A 13928-nucleotide genomic window follows, 5' to 3' on the forward strand; every position below is an offset into this window, starting at 1 on the left:
TTTTTTTTTTAAAATGAATTTTGCTCCATAGGTTTTAGGAGCCACGAGAAGACTAGCATTGCGTAGTTCAAAATGTTGGAATTGACGACTTCTTCTAATTTTTTATACAAGAAGTTGCTGCTCGTGCCTTAAAGGCTGTTGTAATTCCCAGCCGAGAGGAGTCTAGTGCAAAAGCAGGAGGCAAGAGTCTTCTTGCATCTGCTGTTCACCATTGATTGATCATTGATCTATCAATAATAGTTAGGGAGATGGGACGGGAGTCCCGTGATAGTTTTTCATTGTCATCTGCCAGCTTGAAGAATTTAGCACTGTGCAGTTGAAGAGAGAAATTAAGATTGAGAACTTTCGAGAAAAACAATCAAGAGCAGTGCTCTGTATTTTGATACAACTGATTTAACTAGAAAGAAGAAGAAGCTACAGTGTATTTAACTAACTAACCACCTTAGCAGGGGCGGATTTAGGGGGGCGCAAGGGTGTTCATCCGAACACCCTTCGCCGAAAAATTACACTGTATATATAAGGCAAAATCTGTTTTTTACCTCTATATATTAAGTTTTGAACACCCTTAACACAATCCAAAAGTGTAGTTTAGTGGTCAAGGGGGTTCAAAATCTACATAAGGTCAAGGGTTCAATTCCCACTAGCTACAAATTTTTTTTTGTTGAACCCCCTTCGTGGAGATCCTGCCTCCGCCACTGCACCTTACGACAGTTGTACCCCACTAATACTAACTAATACCATAGTTAAGTTAAGCTAACTAAGGTTAACTACTAAGGTTAACTTATATTCTTTACACCCCCCCTCAAGCTAGGACTAGGAAAGATGTTGAGTAGACCTAGCTTGGACAGCAAATATGAATGTTGAATACGACCAAGTCCCTTTGTGAGTATATCAGCTTCCTGCTCAGCTGTAGGACAATAGAGAGTAGAAACAAGACCATGTTGAATTCTTTTCACGAATGAAATGGCAATCAATATCAATGTGCTTCGTGCGTTCATGAAATACAGGATTAGCAGCAATAGCAAGAGCTGACTTGCTATCACTGTATATAGGCATAGGTGAATTATGATACACTCCTAGCTCCTTAAGTAAACCAATAATCCATGTAACCTCTGCAACTGTGGATGCTAAGCTACGATATTCAGCTTCTGCTGAGCTTCTAGAGATAGTGGACTGCTTCTTAGATTTCCAAGAAATCAAGGAAGAGCCAAGTTTGACAAAATAGCCTGTGACTGACTTTCGTGTGTTGGGACATGCAGCAAAATCTGCATCACAAGATGCTGAAAGTAATTCAGAACACTTAGCAGCTAAGAAAACTCCCAGACCAGGACTGCTTTTGACATATCTAACCACCTTGAGTGCAACTTCCATATGAGAGACCTTGGGACTATGCATGAATTGGCTCAAACTTTGAACAACAAAAGAGATATCTGGTCTCGTAACAGTCAAATAAAGAAGCTTACCCAAAAGCCTTTGATATGGCCCTAGATCAGTCAATAATGTGTCATCAGAAGTACCTATATGAGTGTCAAATTTAGAAGTAGTGAGTTTCACATTTGGCTCCATAGGACATGAAACAGGTTTAGAGCCTGTGCCCCAACTCAGGTATGAGTTCTAAGGCATACTTGCGTTGATGCATTAATATACCATCACTATTTCGTGCAAATTCTATCCCCAGGAAGTACTTAAGTTCTCCTAGGTCTTTGATCTTAAAAGAGGTTTATAAATCATCCTTAGTCTGTTGGATCATGATGGGATTATCTCCAGTGATAAGAATGTCATCAACATAGACCAGAACTACCACCATGTGACCTCCTGATCTTTTGATGAACAGAGAATAATCCAAATGACTCTGTTGAAATCCAGCATCCACCAAGGCTGATGTGAGCTTGAGATTCCACTGTCTAGATGCCTGCTTAAGTCCATAGAGGCACTTAAGTAGTTTGCAAACTCTAAATTCAGCTTTTGGTCCATTGAAACCTTGAGGTACCTCCATATTTACCTTCTCAGATAGATCTCCTTGCAAGAAAGCATTGTAAACATCCATTTGATGAATAGACCACTGCCTTGAAGCTGCAATAGACAACACACTTCTGACAGTAACCATTTTCACCACAGGTGAAAAGGTTTCTTGGTAGTCTAAACCTTCTCTCTGATTATACCCTTTGGCCACCAATCTAGCTTTGAACCTTTTAATTTCTCCTGATGCCTTGTATTTAATCTTATAAACCCACTTGCATCCTATTGCCTTTTGTCCTTGTGGTAAGGATACTAGTTCCCATGTCTTATTGTCCTCCAATGCTTTGATTTCTGCCTGCATTGCCTCTACCCATCTCTTGTCCTTTACTGCCTCTGAATATGATGTAGGTTCCACTTCCACTGAAAAATTTGCCAAGTAGCTTTGATATTTTGGAGAGATACCTTCATATCCTATCACCTTTGAACTAGGGTACTTGCAGCAGCTTGTAGAACTTCTCTTGTCATCTCTAACATAATCCTTAAGCCATATGGGAGGCTTATTTACTCTTGTGGATTTTCTAGGTTCCCCATCATCAGGCAAAATAAGAGAATCACCAGGACTATCCACACTGTTATACTCAACAGGGTATGAAATGTCCTGCTCATCTGAGATTACTGGAGTTAGAGTAGGAGAGCATGGCATATTGGTTCCCTCAATATGTGCATCAGTAGCAGAACTGACTGCTTTCAGTTCTTCATCAAAATCTTGTCTTGGCACTGGAATTTTGTCCAGAAATAATGATTCTGTTGATCCTTCTGCTGTGTGGAAGAGAAATATATCCTCATAGAACACTACATCTCTGCTTATAAAGAATACTCTATTCTCCAAATCCAAAAGTCTGTAACCTTTCTGATGTGCAGCATATCCTAGGAAAACTGACCTCACAGCTCGAGGAGCAAATTTATCATGGCTTGTCAGATTAGTAGCAAAACATAAACATCCAACTACCTTTAAATGTGTCAATGAAGGTGGCTTATTCAGAAGTAATTCATATGGTGACTTATGTCCCAAGACAGAAGAGGGAATTCTGTTGATTATATATACAACAACATCAATACAATGTCCCCAATATCTAACAGGTAAGTGGCCTTGAAATCTGATTGCTCGAGCAGTCTCCAGTATATGTCTATGTCTCCTTTCCACAACTCCATTTTGTTGGGGAGTATATGGACAGGAGCTTTGATGAACAATCCCATGCATTTGAAACAAGTCATTACATGCACTGTTAAAAAACTCACTCCCATTATCTGATCTAAACATCTTAATTTGCTTCCCAAACTGTGTTTTGATCATACTAATAAAGTTCTTGAGTAAGAAAATAATATCAGATTTGAGTCTCATAAGAAATACCCAAGTCCATCTGGTAAAATCATCAACCAATGTAAGAAAGTATTTCATGCCATTATGAGTAGCAAACTTATAGGGTCCCCACACATCCATATGGATCAAATCAAAAGCATGTAAACTTCTATTAGTACTAGTTGGAAAAGGTGCTCTAGTTTGCCTAGCTAGAGGACAAATTTCACATTTAGACAGTGAGTCATTATTTATTCTACTACCATAGTGTTGTATACTAGGAATCCTTCTGAGAACTTGAATTGGAATATGTCCTGTTCTTCTGTGACATATTTCTATGCCTCCTTCTTTACCGGTAGCTGCAAAAGCTCTATTCACAGTCTTCCCTAAAGCTGTTGACAATATGTACAGATCTTCTTCTCTTCTACCAATCTCCTTCACCCTCCCAGATAAGAGGTCCTGGAACACACAACATTTGGGGAAAAAAGTAGCACTGCATTTAAGATCTTCTGTCACTTTAGAGACTGACATGAGGTTAAACTTAAAAGCAGGTACACATAACACATCTTTCAGTACATCACCTCCTGTGAGTTGACACTCCCCCATATGTAAGATTGATGCTGAATCTCCAGTAGGTAATTGCACTTGTCCTGAATTTCCTACTGAAGTTTCATTATTCAGTAAACTATTATCACCAGTCATGTGGTTAGTAGCACCAGTATCTACTATCCATTTGCAAAGTTCTAAGTTCTCACATAAGGCTACATTACCACAATTGGCTGATATATGCTTGTGGTTGGTGAAGCTATCACTCCTTGCTGTCCAGATCCATCTATCATGACTGCATTTGCTCTCTTCTTCTGCTTGAAATCAGATGGATAACCAATAATCTTGTAACAGTTCTCCTTCAAGTGCCCTGTCTTATTACAAAATTCACACCTCATCAATTTATAACATTCATTTCTAGTATGGCCTTTCATATGACAAAAATCACATTCTAAGCTATAGTTTCTCCTTGGCTTACATGTAGATTGTGCAGTAAACAACGCAGTAGGGTCATTATGCCCAGTTTGCCCATAGGTACCACCAGTAAATGATTTCCTGCTTTCTTCCTGAACTACCATAGCATAAGCCTTATCTATAGATGGCAAGCTTGGCATTAATAGAATCTGGCTCCTTGCTTGCTCAAAATTGTCATTCAATCCCATCAAAAATTGCAGTAGTCGTTGATACTACAATTGTCAATATACTCAGTGGCTGAAGTAGGAGGTGGCAGTATGGAATCATATTCTGCCCAAAGGTCTTTTAGCTTGGTGAAATAAATTGATACTGACGAAATCCCCTGTGTTAGGGTGAATATTTCCTTATGCAAGTAATACAATCTCGATGCATACACTATGTCAAAACGTTCCTTGAAAGCAGCCCACACTTTCTGTGCATTCGAAGAAAATAACACTCCTGTTACCAAATCTCTGCTCACATTGCTCATGAACCAAGAGGTCACAATCGCATTGCACCTATCCCACTGACTTCCTAGATTTGGACCAAAATCCTCCTTCGATGTTGATCCATCAACTAAACACAATTTGTTCTTTCCTAATAATGCTACTTTTATTGCACGACTCCAAAGAGAGTAATTTTCCATACCTGTCAAAATGAGTCCCACAGACATCGATCCAAGACCATCAGATGCATGCAGGTAGAGAGGATGGTTATGATCTAACACAATCGAGCTAGGTATCATTCCGATGCTCGTATTGTCTCCATTGTTCGCATTATCAGCCGAGTTCTCAGGAGGCGCCATTGATAGACCTCAAAATTAGGGTTCAAAGCTTCTGAATTTGAGCAGATTCTCTCGAATTATCTTCAATTCTGCGAAGAAATTCCCTAGAATCACTCGATTAATGCTCTGATACCATGAAGAATTTAGCATTGTGCAGTTGAATAGAGAAATTGAGATTGAGAACTTTCGAGAGAAAAACAGTCAAGAGCAGTGCTCTGTGTTTTGATACAACTAACTCAACTGGAAAGAAGAAGAAGCTACAGTGTATTTAACTAATTAACCACCTTAGGACAGTTGTACACCACTAATACTAACTAATACTATAGTTAAGTTAAGCTAACTAAGGTTAACTACTAAGGTTAACCTATATTCTTTACATAATCTAATGTGACTGCTATAAATCGTTTCCGGTTTACTTCAAGGACTTAAGAGAGAAAGAAAAAACTCCAGGATATGTTTTCTATTGCTCGTATGTATTTATTACTTGCACTTTGCTGCTCCTTTTTAAAATTACTCACCAGTTGAGTCATCAAAACAGGTTGGCCCAATTTAGCTTTCGTGGGGTGTAATATTTAAGGCACAATTTAGCCCATTCCTTCATTTAGTTGTGAAATTTTCACCGGTTGTTTCTTTTTGTATTAGCTGTTTAATAAAAGACTTCTTATTTTTATTTTTCTTGCAACTGAACCTTTTTTTTTTGGTAAATAAAGACATTTATTTAAAACATAAACTTAGTAGTCATTACAATAAGAGATTTGTCTAGGCCACGCAGTGCCTATCCCATCCCTATCAAAAACTGAAATAGCAAATACAGGCGGATAATAATATAACATTAAGTTAGCAAAAGAGTCCAAGCTACATCCATTCTTGGCTAAGGTGTCCGCTACTCCATTAGCTTCTCTGAATGCATGCCTCAAAGGTGGCGTGCCCGCCTCAAATAATAGGGACCTGCAGTCATCAATAATATTTTAATAAAGACTGTTTTCATTATTTATCATGTTGATTAGTTCTTGGCAGTCTGTTTCAATGACTAGAGGAGTCAGTCTCATTTGGATGGCTAGTTTTAGACCTTGAACTAGGGACATGGCTTCCATTTGAATATTTGTGGCGCATGCAAATCCCATATTGAATCCCAGTATCCATTTTCCATTGCTATCCCTAAAAATTCCGCCTATTCCCCCCTGCCTGGGTTACCTTGGCATGATCCATCTATGTGTAGTTTAAAAAACCCTATGTCTGGTGGATGCCATCTAATAAGGATCGTTCTTTTTGGTATCCGGATAGGACTCCAGTTGCTTAGAAAAAGGAATTCTTGGGTGCTATTGATTACTTTGTTAATATTTGGGTATGAGCTATTTTTTTGGAAGATCTTTTCATTTCTCTTAGTCCATAAGTACCAGAGGAGAAAAGGTAGGAAGACAGGTCATGTGATGTATTGATTATAGCGCTTGTTTGAGTTTAGTTGGTGCTTTAGCCAGTAGAAAATAGAAAGTTTGTTATCCGAAGGTCGGTAGTTGTGTTTTATGTGGCATTGCCTCCAGATTTCCTTTGAGTGAGCACAGTAGAAGAGTATGTGTTTTATATCCTCCTTTTCTGATCCGCAAATAGTGCAGATGTCAGATGTGCAGATGTTGCGTTTTGCTAGGAAGGAGGCTGTTGGGAGTCTGTTGAGGGTGAGCAGCCACATGAAGTATTTTAGTTTGTTCAGGGTGTTGCTTTTCCAGATCCAATTAAAGTCAAGGTTGTTTTCTTCCGTCTGGTTGTCCTTTTGGGAAATGAGGTCATAGGCTGCCTTGATGGAGAAGTAGCTGTAGCCCGGGGAGTTCTAGGAGATTCTATCCCTACCTGCCTGGGATTGTTGGATATAGGTTGTGACGACCCAACCCGTCGTCTCATGTATTACAGCCCCATTTCCCCCATTTATTGCTCTTTCATGTTTTATTATCAGCAACGGGTGAGTTAGAGTCTAATTGAATTGGTTTGGATAGGAAATGAGACACTTAGTCTCTTTAAGGAAGGTTTGGTTTGGAAAGTCAACCGAACATTGACTTATTAGTTAGAAGGCTCGGATGTGAATTCCGGTGATTCTGTTAGCTTCGGGAGGTGATTTGTGACTTAGGAGTGCGATCAGAAGTGATTTCGGAGGTCCGAAGTAGAATTAGGCTTGAATTGGCAAAGTTGGCATTTTGGCGAATTCCGGTGGATGGGTGAGAATTTGATCCGAGGGTCGGAATGGAATTCCGAGAGTTGCAATAGCTTCGTTAGGTGATTTTGGATATGTCTGCAAATTTTCAGGTCATGCGACGTCGTTTGGTCGGGTTTTTGATCGAATGCGTAATTCGGAAGTTTTTAAGAAACTTAGGCTTGAATTCGATGTGATTTGATGGTTTTAGCGTTGTTTGATGTGGTTTGATGATGGGAACAAGTTCGTATGATATTTTGGGATATGTTGGTGCCTTTGGTTGAGGTCCCGGGGGCCTCGGGATGATTTCGGATGGCTAACGGAGGTTTTGAACTTTGAAAATGTTGCAGAAAATTGCGCAGCTGTTGCAGACCAAAATTGGTCTTCGCGTTCGCGTCTGTAGGCACGCGTTCGCGGAAGGTAAAATCTTAGACCATCGCAATCGCGTGGGAAGGCCACGCGTTCGCGTAGAAGGGCCTGGGGGCCCAGCCTAGTTTGTTCATCGCGTTCGCATGCGGAGTATCGCGTTCGCATGCGGAGTATCGCGTTCGCGTAGGAGGGTAAGCTGGACTATCGCGTTCACGTTTGTAGTATCGCGTTCGCGTAGGGTAATATTTTGGTCAACGGAATTTGTTCAATGCGAACGCGGGGTTGTTGACCGCGTTCGCGAAGGGAAAAACCTAGGCGTCCAGAGGGGTTTTTATATTATTTTAACCGCGATCCCATTCATTATTTCCTCCATTGTTAACCTTCTTAAGAGCTTTGGGCAAGAAATTTCAAGGGTTTTGACTGAGAATCGAGCGGAGGTAAGTTCCTTGGCTTAATTACTCGAGTTTATGGTAAATTTATCATAGAAATCAGTGGAAATTCATCAAAATGGGGTAAGTTAGGGCTTGAGAAATTAGGATGTAAAAACGGAATTTGGAGGGTCAAACGAACTCCGATTTTGGTAAATTTTATATGTACGGACTCGTGGCGAGACGAGGAATCCGGTGATGTAAATTTCGTAATTTTTCGAGAAGTGGGCCCGGGGCTCGGGTTTTGCCAACTTCGTGAATTTTGGTGTTTTTCGAGTCTTTTCGATTGGGTTATGTTTCTTTAGCCTATTGTAATGTATTCGTTGTGGTTTTAATCAGATTCGGCGTGCGAAGAGGTTGATTCGAGAGGCAAAGGCATAGCGAGCTAGACTTGTGGCCGGCTTGAGGTGAGTAATAGATGTAGATGATGACCTGAGGGTTTGAAACCCCGGTATATCACACTGTGACGCTATATTGAGGCGAGAGACGTACTCTATGACGAGTGCGGGGTCGATAGTGACTGGGGATTTTGACCTAGTCTGTTCCGATTGATGTTCGTACTGTGTTCTTGACTAGAAATTGTTTGGTAATCATCCTACTTGGATTTTATGAATGTGTTTGGGGCTTTGTGCCTATCATTTGCATCCTTCAGGGATCCTTATCACTGCTTTCATGATGCTTAGCATATTTCATGATATCAGTCCTGAGTTAGACACTGCCTCGAAATGGTTAGTAAATAAATAAAGGTTTAAACACTTAGCTCTAAAATTCCTAATAATTGAAACTAAAATGAATAATCTAACTGTGCCCGATTGGCTTGCATGCATATATATACCTGGACTGAGTGTGGATCGGGCTGCACGCCGCAACGAATGTTATGATGATATTGCGCTTGGGCTGTAGGAGCCCCTCCGGAGTCTGAACCCCCACAGTGAGCGCGGGTACCCAAATGGATCGGGCTGCGCGCCGCAGCGGTCATGTGCATTGCATTGCATTCATGCATTTATACCTAATTGTCTTAATTGTCCTGGTATTGTTGTTGTTTCATCGTTTTATATGCTGAATCGCTGATTATAGCTTTATATTGTAATATTTCGGAATTTCTTACTTTCAGCCATTATATATGTTTATTACTCACTGAGTTGGAAGTACTCACTTTACTCCCTGCACCATGTGTGCAGATTCAGGTGCTCCGGAGACTTAGTGGAGCTGTTTGTTGTCTTCTTGGATTTCGGTTTAGGAGTTGTTGAGGTAGCTGCCTGACGTCCGCAGGACCCGACTTCTCCCCTTTATTGCATTTGTCTTTCCCTATCCTAGACTTTCTTTATTACTATTAATATATTACTCTGTTACATTTAGAGGCTCTAGACTCGTGACTCCAGATCTATTGGGGAAATGTTTGGTATATTCGTTATTATTTTTCGTACTATTTTATCTAGTTCCGGATTGGAAACTTGATATTTACTATTTTAATTGTATTATTTGTTAACAGATTGCGAATTTGGGTTGAGAGTATTTAATTGGTCGGGCTTGCCTAGCATTAGTGTTGGGCGCCATCACAATCGGGATGGGGTCGTGACATAGGTGCTATGGATTTTTAGAGTTATATCTTCTGGGAGTTTGAAGGATAATTTTGAGAGATCGAAGTAGCCATCCTTGATGATGTATTTTACTTTATGTCTTCTTCCCTTTTTGGAGGGGCCCCTGGATACTATTCCTTAGCGTGTTTCCGTGGTTTATCCACCGGTTGTTTCAAAGATTTATGCTTTCCCCATTTCCTATAATCCATTTGTTCCCTTTTTGGCAAAACTTGCTTCCTTTACAGATGTTTTTCCAAATATGAGAGGACAACGGGCTATTCTTGGAACTGGTGATATGGTTGGCTTTCCTATCATATTTGTTGCTCAGGACTTGGACCCATAGGGCTTCCTTGTTGATTGAGTATCTCCAGGCTAGGCTAGTGCTGAAGGCATCGTTTTTACAAGAGGTTTTAGCCAGCCCTAGACCTCCTTGTCTTTTTGGGGTAGTGACTTTGTTCCAGTTAAGCAGGTGGCATTTTCTTTTTTCCTCCGTACTTCCCCATAGGAAGTTTCGTTGGATGGAGTCTATCTTATTTTGAGTAGTTTTTGGTAGATTGAAAATTTGCATGTTGTGGTTAGGGATGGCTGCAAGGGTTGCCTTAATGAGGGTGGTTCTTCCTGCTAGGTTTAGGAAGTGGGTTTTCCAACCCCTTAGTTTATTGTTCAGACTGTCAATAATGAATTGAAAGTCTTTTTTGGATAGCCTCTGGTTTGTCATGGGGAACCCTAGGTATTTACCTATTGAATTTGTTATTTTCATGTTAAGGCAATTGCTGAAGAGGGCCTGTTTGTCCGGGTGTGTGTTCTTTGAAAATATTATTCTAGATTTGCTGAAGTTGATAGATTGTCCAGAGAAATTACAAAATTTATTCAGGGTATCTATGAGGGAGTCGCAGCTTTTTTGATTAGCCTCCATCATGAGAATGAGGTCGTCAGCAAAGAATAGATGAGATAGTTGGGGTCCCTTTTTTGACAGGGTTATGGGGTCCCATCTACAACAGTCAACTTCGTGGTCGATGAGTCTGGAAAGCATTTCCATGCATATTATGAATAGGTATGGGGATAGAGGGTCCCCTTGCCTAATGCCTCTAGTTGGAGTAAAGAAGTCTGTATTCGAGCCATTTATGAGTATGGAGGTGGATGTGGAGGATACACAGGACATTATTAGTTCAATTAAGTCATCCGGGAAATTTAGGGATTTCGGGGAGTATCTAATGAAAGACCACTCCAGCTTGTCAAAGGCCTTTTCCAGGTCAATTTTGATCATGATTTTTCCCTTTTTTCCTTTTGAATTTTTGAAAGAGTTTTGTATTTCATGCACTATTATGGCATTGTCTGAGGCTCTTCTTCCTCTTATAAAGCTTGTTTGAGTAGGATGGATAATATTGTTGAGCAAAAGTTTTATTCTATTAACGATAATTTTAGTGACGACCTTATACGCAGTGTTACACAGACTAATGGGTCTATATTGCCTTAATGTTTCAGCATCCTGATGCTTTGGTATTAAACAGACAAAGGTTCTATTCATGTCCTCGTTCATTCTTTTACTTATGAAGGATTCTTTACAGCAGGTTGCTAGTTATTCCCCAGAATTTTTGGTAGAAGAAAGGGTGGATACCATCCGGTCCAGGTGCCTTTAGTGGTTTAAAAGAGAAGAGGGCATTCTTCACTTCCTCCTCTTCTGGTTCTCTTGTGAGGGTGGGGTGGTCAGTAAGGGTAATTGAGGATAGGGCAGGCATGTATAATGGTGATTTTTGGGAGGAATTGTGGTTAGTGGTATATAGATTTGTGTAGAAGTTCATTATAATGTGGGTAAGTTCCTTTGGGTCATGGAACCAATTACCAGCCTCATCTCTAATGCTAAATATCCTATTTTTCCTTCTCCTTTGCAGGGTTGTGAGATGGAAAAACTTTGTATTGGCGTCGCCTTCTTGGATCCATTGGATTCTAGATTTCAGTTTCCAGAATTCCTCCTCTAATTTGAGGATTTTTTGTAGTTCATCTAGTAGTTCAATTTCTAGATTAGACAGGAAGGTGCTAGTTGTGTAATTTGGAGATTTTTGAATGCCTTCTAGTCTAGCTAGGATTTTATTCTTTTTTTTAAAGATATTTCCAAAGGTATCCTTGTTCCAGGCAATGGCTTTATTAGTGAAGTTGTTGATGGCATTTGAAATATTGAGTTGGTTTGTCCAGCATTCCGTTACTAGTCCCTTAAATGTGGGATGGGATAACCACATAGATTCCAGTCGAAATATATTATTACTGCGGCTGGGTTTTTTGATAAGGTCCAGGAGTATGGGGCAGTGGTCAGAGTGGGTTCTTATAAGGTGTTTTACACTGGCTTCAGGAAACATACTAATCCATTCGCCGTTGGCTACGAATCTGTCCAATCTCTCCATGATGAAAGCATTTTTTTTCTTTTTCCTCTTATTTAACCAAGTGAACTTTGGGCCTTTAAACCCTAAGTCTATTAATTTGCAAGCATCAAGGCAATTAATAAACTTTGTGATTCTATTGTTATTAACAGGTAGACCTCCAAATTTCTCACTAGCACTAGTGACCTCATTGAAATCCCCTAGTACTAACCAGGGTCCTTTGTAATTATTTGCGACTGTTATTAAATTATTCCACAGAGTAATTCTTTCCTCTAATAAACTACTAGCATAAATAATTGAACATAACTAAGTTTTGGGGTAGATTTTTACCTTCACCATGACATGTTTTTCTTGACCAGTTCCCCCTATTTGATCGACAATGACTTCATCACTGTTCCACATAAGTGCCATTCCTCCCGAGTTGCCTTGTGCCGCAACCTGCGCTAGACCTGAAAAACCAAAATCCTCCATGATGACATGGTGGTCAGATAATTTCGTTTCTAGTAATGCAACCACACTAGGTTTATGGTAGTCAAGCATGGATCTAAAAGCTCTTCTGAAGTCTGCATTCCCTGCTCCACGACAGTTTCAAGAGATGACTCATGCTTATATTTCTATTGTTTGAACTCATCTCCCGCATGGGAGGGGAGTTCCCCCTGCTCGACGTTCCTTCTTGATTCATCCAAAAGTTGGAGAACATTGTCGGCACCAACACCATTACATATTGGTAGATCCCCGGGGTCCTCAATTTTTTTATAGTTATTGAGTATTTCCTCAAATCCAACGGGCAGCTTAAGATGAATCTTTTTTCTTTTCTTGCTTTGAACACTAGGGTTTTTGGTGACCTTAGCACTCCATGTTCCACCACCCTTTCCATTGGATTGTCTTCCTCTTCTTCCTCCTCTTGTCTCTCCGTGCTGGGTTGGTGAATCTGTTGCATGGGTGGCTGGGGAGTTGCTGGGGTGTCGTGAGGGGCTTGGTGGTTCAGAACTGGACCATGCATGCTTGGGTTCGTTCCATGCATGGTCTGAAATAGGGGGGCTGGATTTGGGGGAGGTTGGATGTTTGGGAAGAGGGGTGAGTGTGTGTTGAGGAGGTTGAACGGTTGGATATGGTTCCATGGTTGATTCTGCCATGCAAGGTGTATCCATGGTGATGGCATTCCTTGATGAAAGGTTAGAGCATGATGTATCCAAGGGTTGCTTATTATGTTCCCCATAGCAATTCTCATGCCTTCCGATATTATTTGAGCCAAGTAGCATGGGTCCTCTATTTGTATGATTATGTCCTCTCTATTGATCCTTAGGCTCATGCTCAATCCGTGTACCATTAGACCCTGTTCCAACCAGCTCTGGGGGGTATGGTTTGGTTGTATTGGTAAGGTTGTGAATAGTGTTGGTGGCTGGGGTGGTTGTGGGATTGTTTGTGGCGGGTTGAAGGTGTGGTTGGGATCTTTGGTGTTGTTCCCTGATCCAAACGTTCCTTCTTGTTCTCATGTTTCTCCTGTGATGATTGTTTGGGAGTCTTGGCATTCTTAGTGGCAGTATTGTTTGAGTTTGTGTATGTGTTGATGTCTCTCTTGTTGGCAGCAAGATTATCATGTGATGGTCTTAAGAAGCTTGGTTGGTTTAATGAAGAAACCACTGGAGAGTTAATGTTACTTGGTTCATTAATGAGGACATTGATTTTTGCGACTGAGGTGGTGACAAGGTGAGTGTTTTGATTTAGTTCCAGGGACATTTTTGGGGGGGCTTGATGTGAGGGGTTGTTTGTTTCAAGTGAGGAGAATCTATTAGTAGTAGTTATTAGGCTGCCGTTACTTTTTGTATTGTTAGACAAGTTGTAGTCTAGGTGTTGACCTAAGGGTAGAGGTTTAGTTGAGATGACTTCATAGT

At 40.5% G+C, this 13928-nt stretch overlaps 1 protein-coding gene across 1 annotated transcript; it reads right to left on the bottom strand.

The window, feature by feature from the left end:
- Positions 777-2107, bottom strand: LOC109232486 (uncharacterized mitochondrial protein AtMg00810-like). The gene is made up of 3 exons (XM_019398260.1): positions 1927-2107; positions 1109-1580; positions 777-948 (listed from the first exon to the last, which is right to left on the bottom strand). The coding sequence occupies exons 1-3, from the start codon at positions 2105-2107 to the stop codon at positions 777-779; spliced, it is 825 nt and encodes a 274-aa protein (XP_019253805.1).

This window comes from Nicotiana attenuata, chromosome 1 (assembly GCF_001879085.1).
Source record: "Nicotiana attenuata strain UT chromosome 1, NIATTr2, whole genome shotgun sequence".
Lineage (NCBI taxonomy): Eukaryota > Viridiplantae > Streptophyta > Magnoliopsida > Solanales > Solanaceae > Nicotiana > Nicotiana attenuata.

Excerpts from the sequence above, each read along its gene's own strand:
- LOC109232486 (XM_019398260.1), bottom strand. The coding sequence starts at position 2,107 with ATGGTTACTGTCAGAAGTGTGTTGTCTATTGCAGCTTCAAGGCAGTGG. Across the intron at positions 1,581-1,926 it reads CAAACTACTTAAGTGCCTCT|CTGTTTCATGTCCTATGGAG; the intron begins ATGGACTTAAGC and ends CAGGCTCTAAAC. Across the intron at positions 949-1,108 it reads GCATCCACAGTTGCAGAGGT|AATTCAACATGGTCTTGTTT; the intron begins TACATGGATTAT and ends ATTCGTGAAAAG.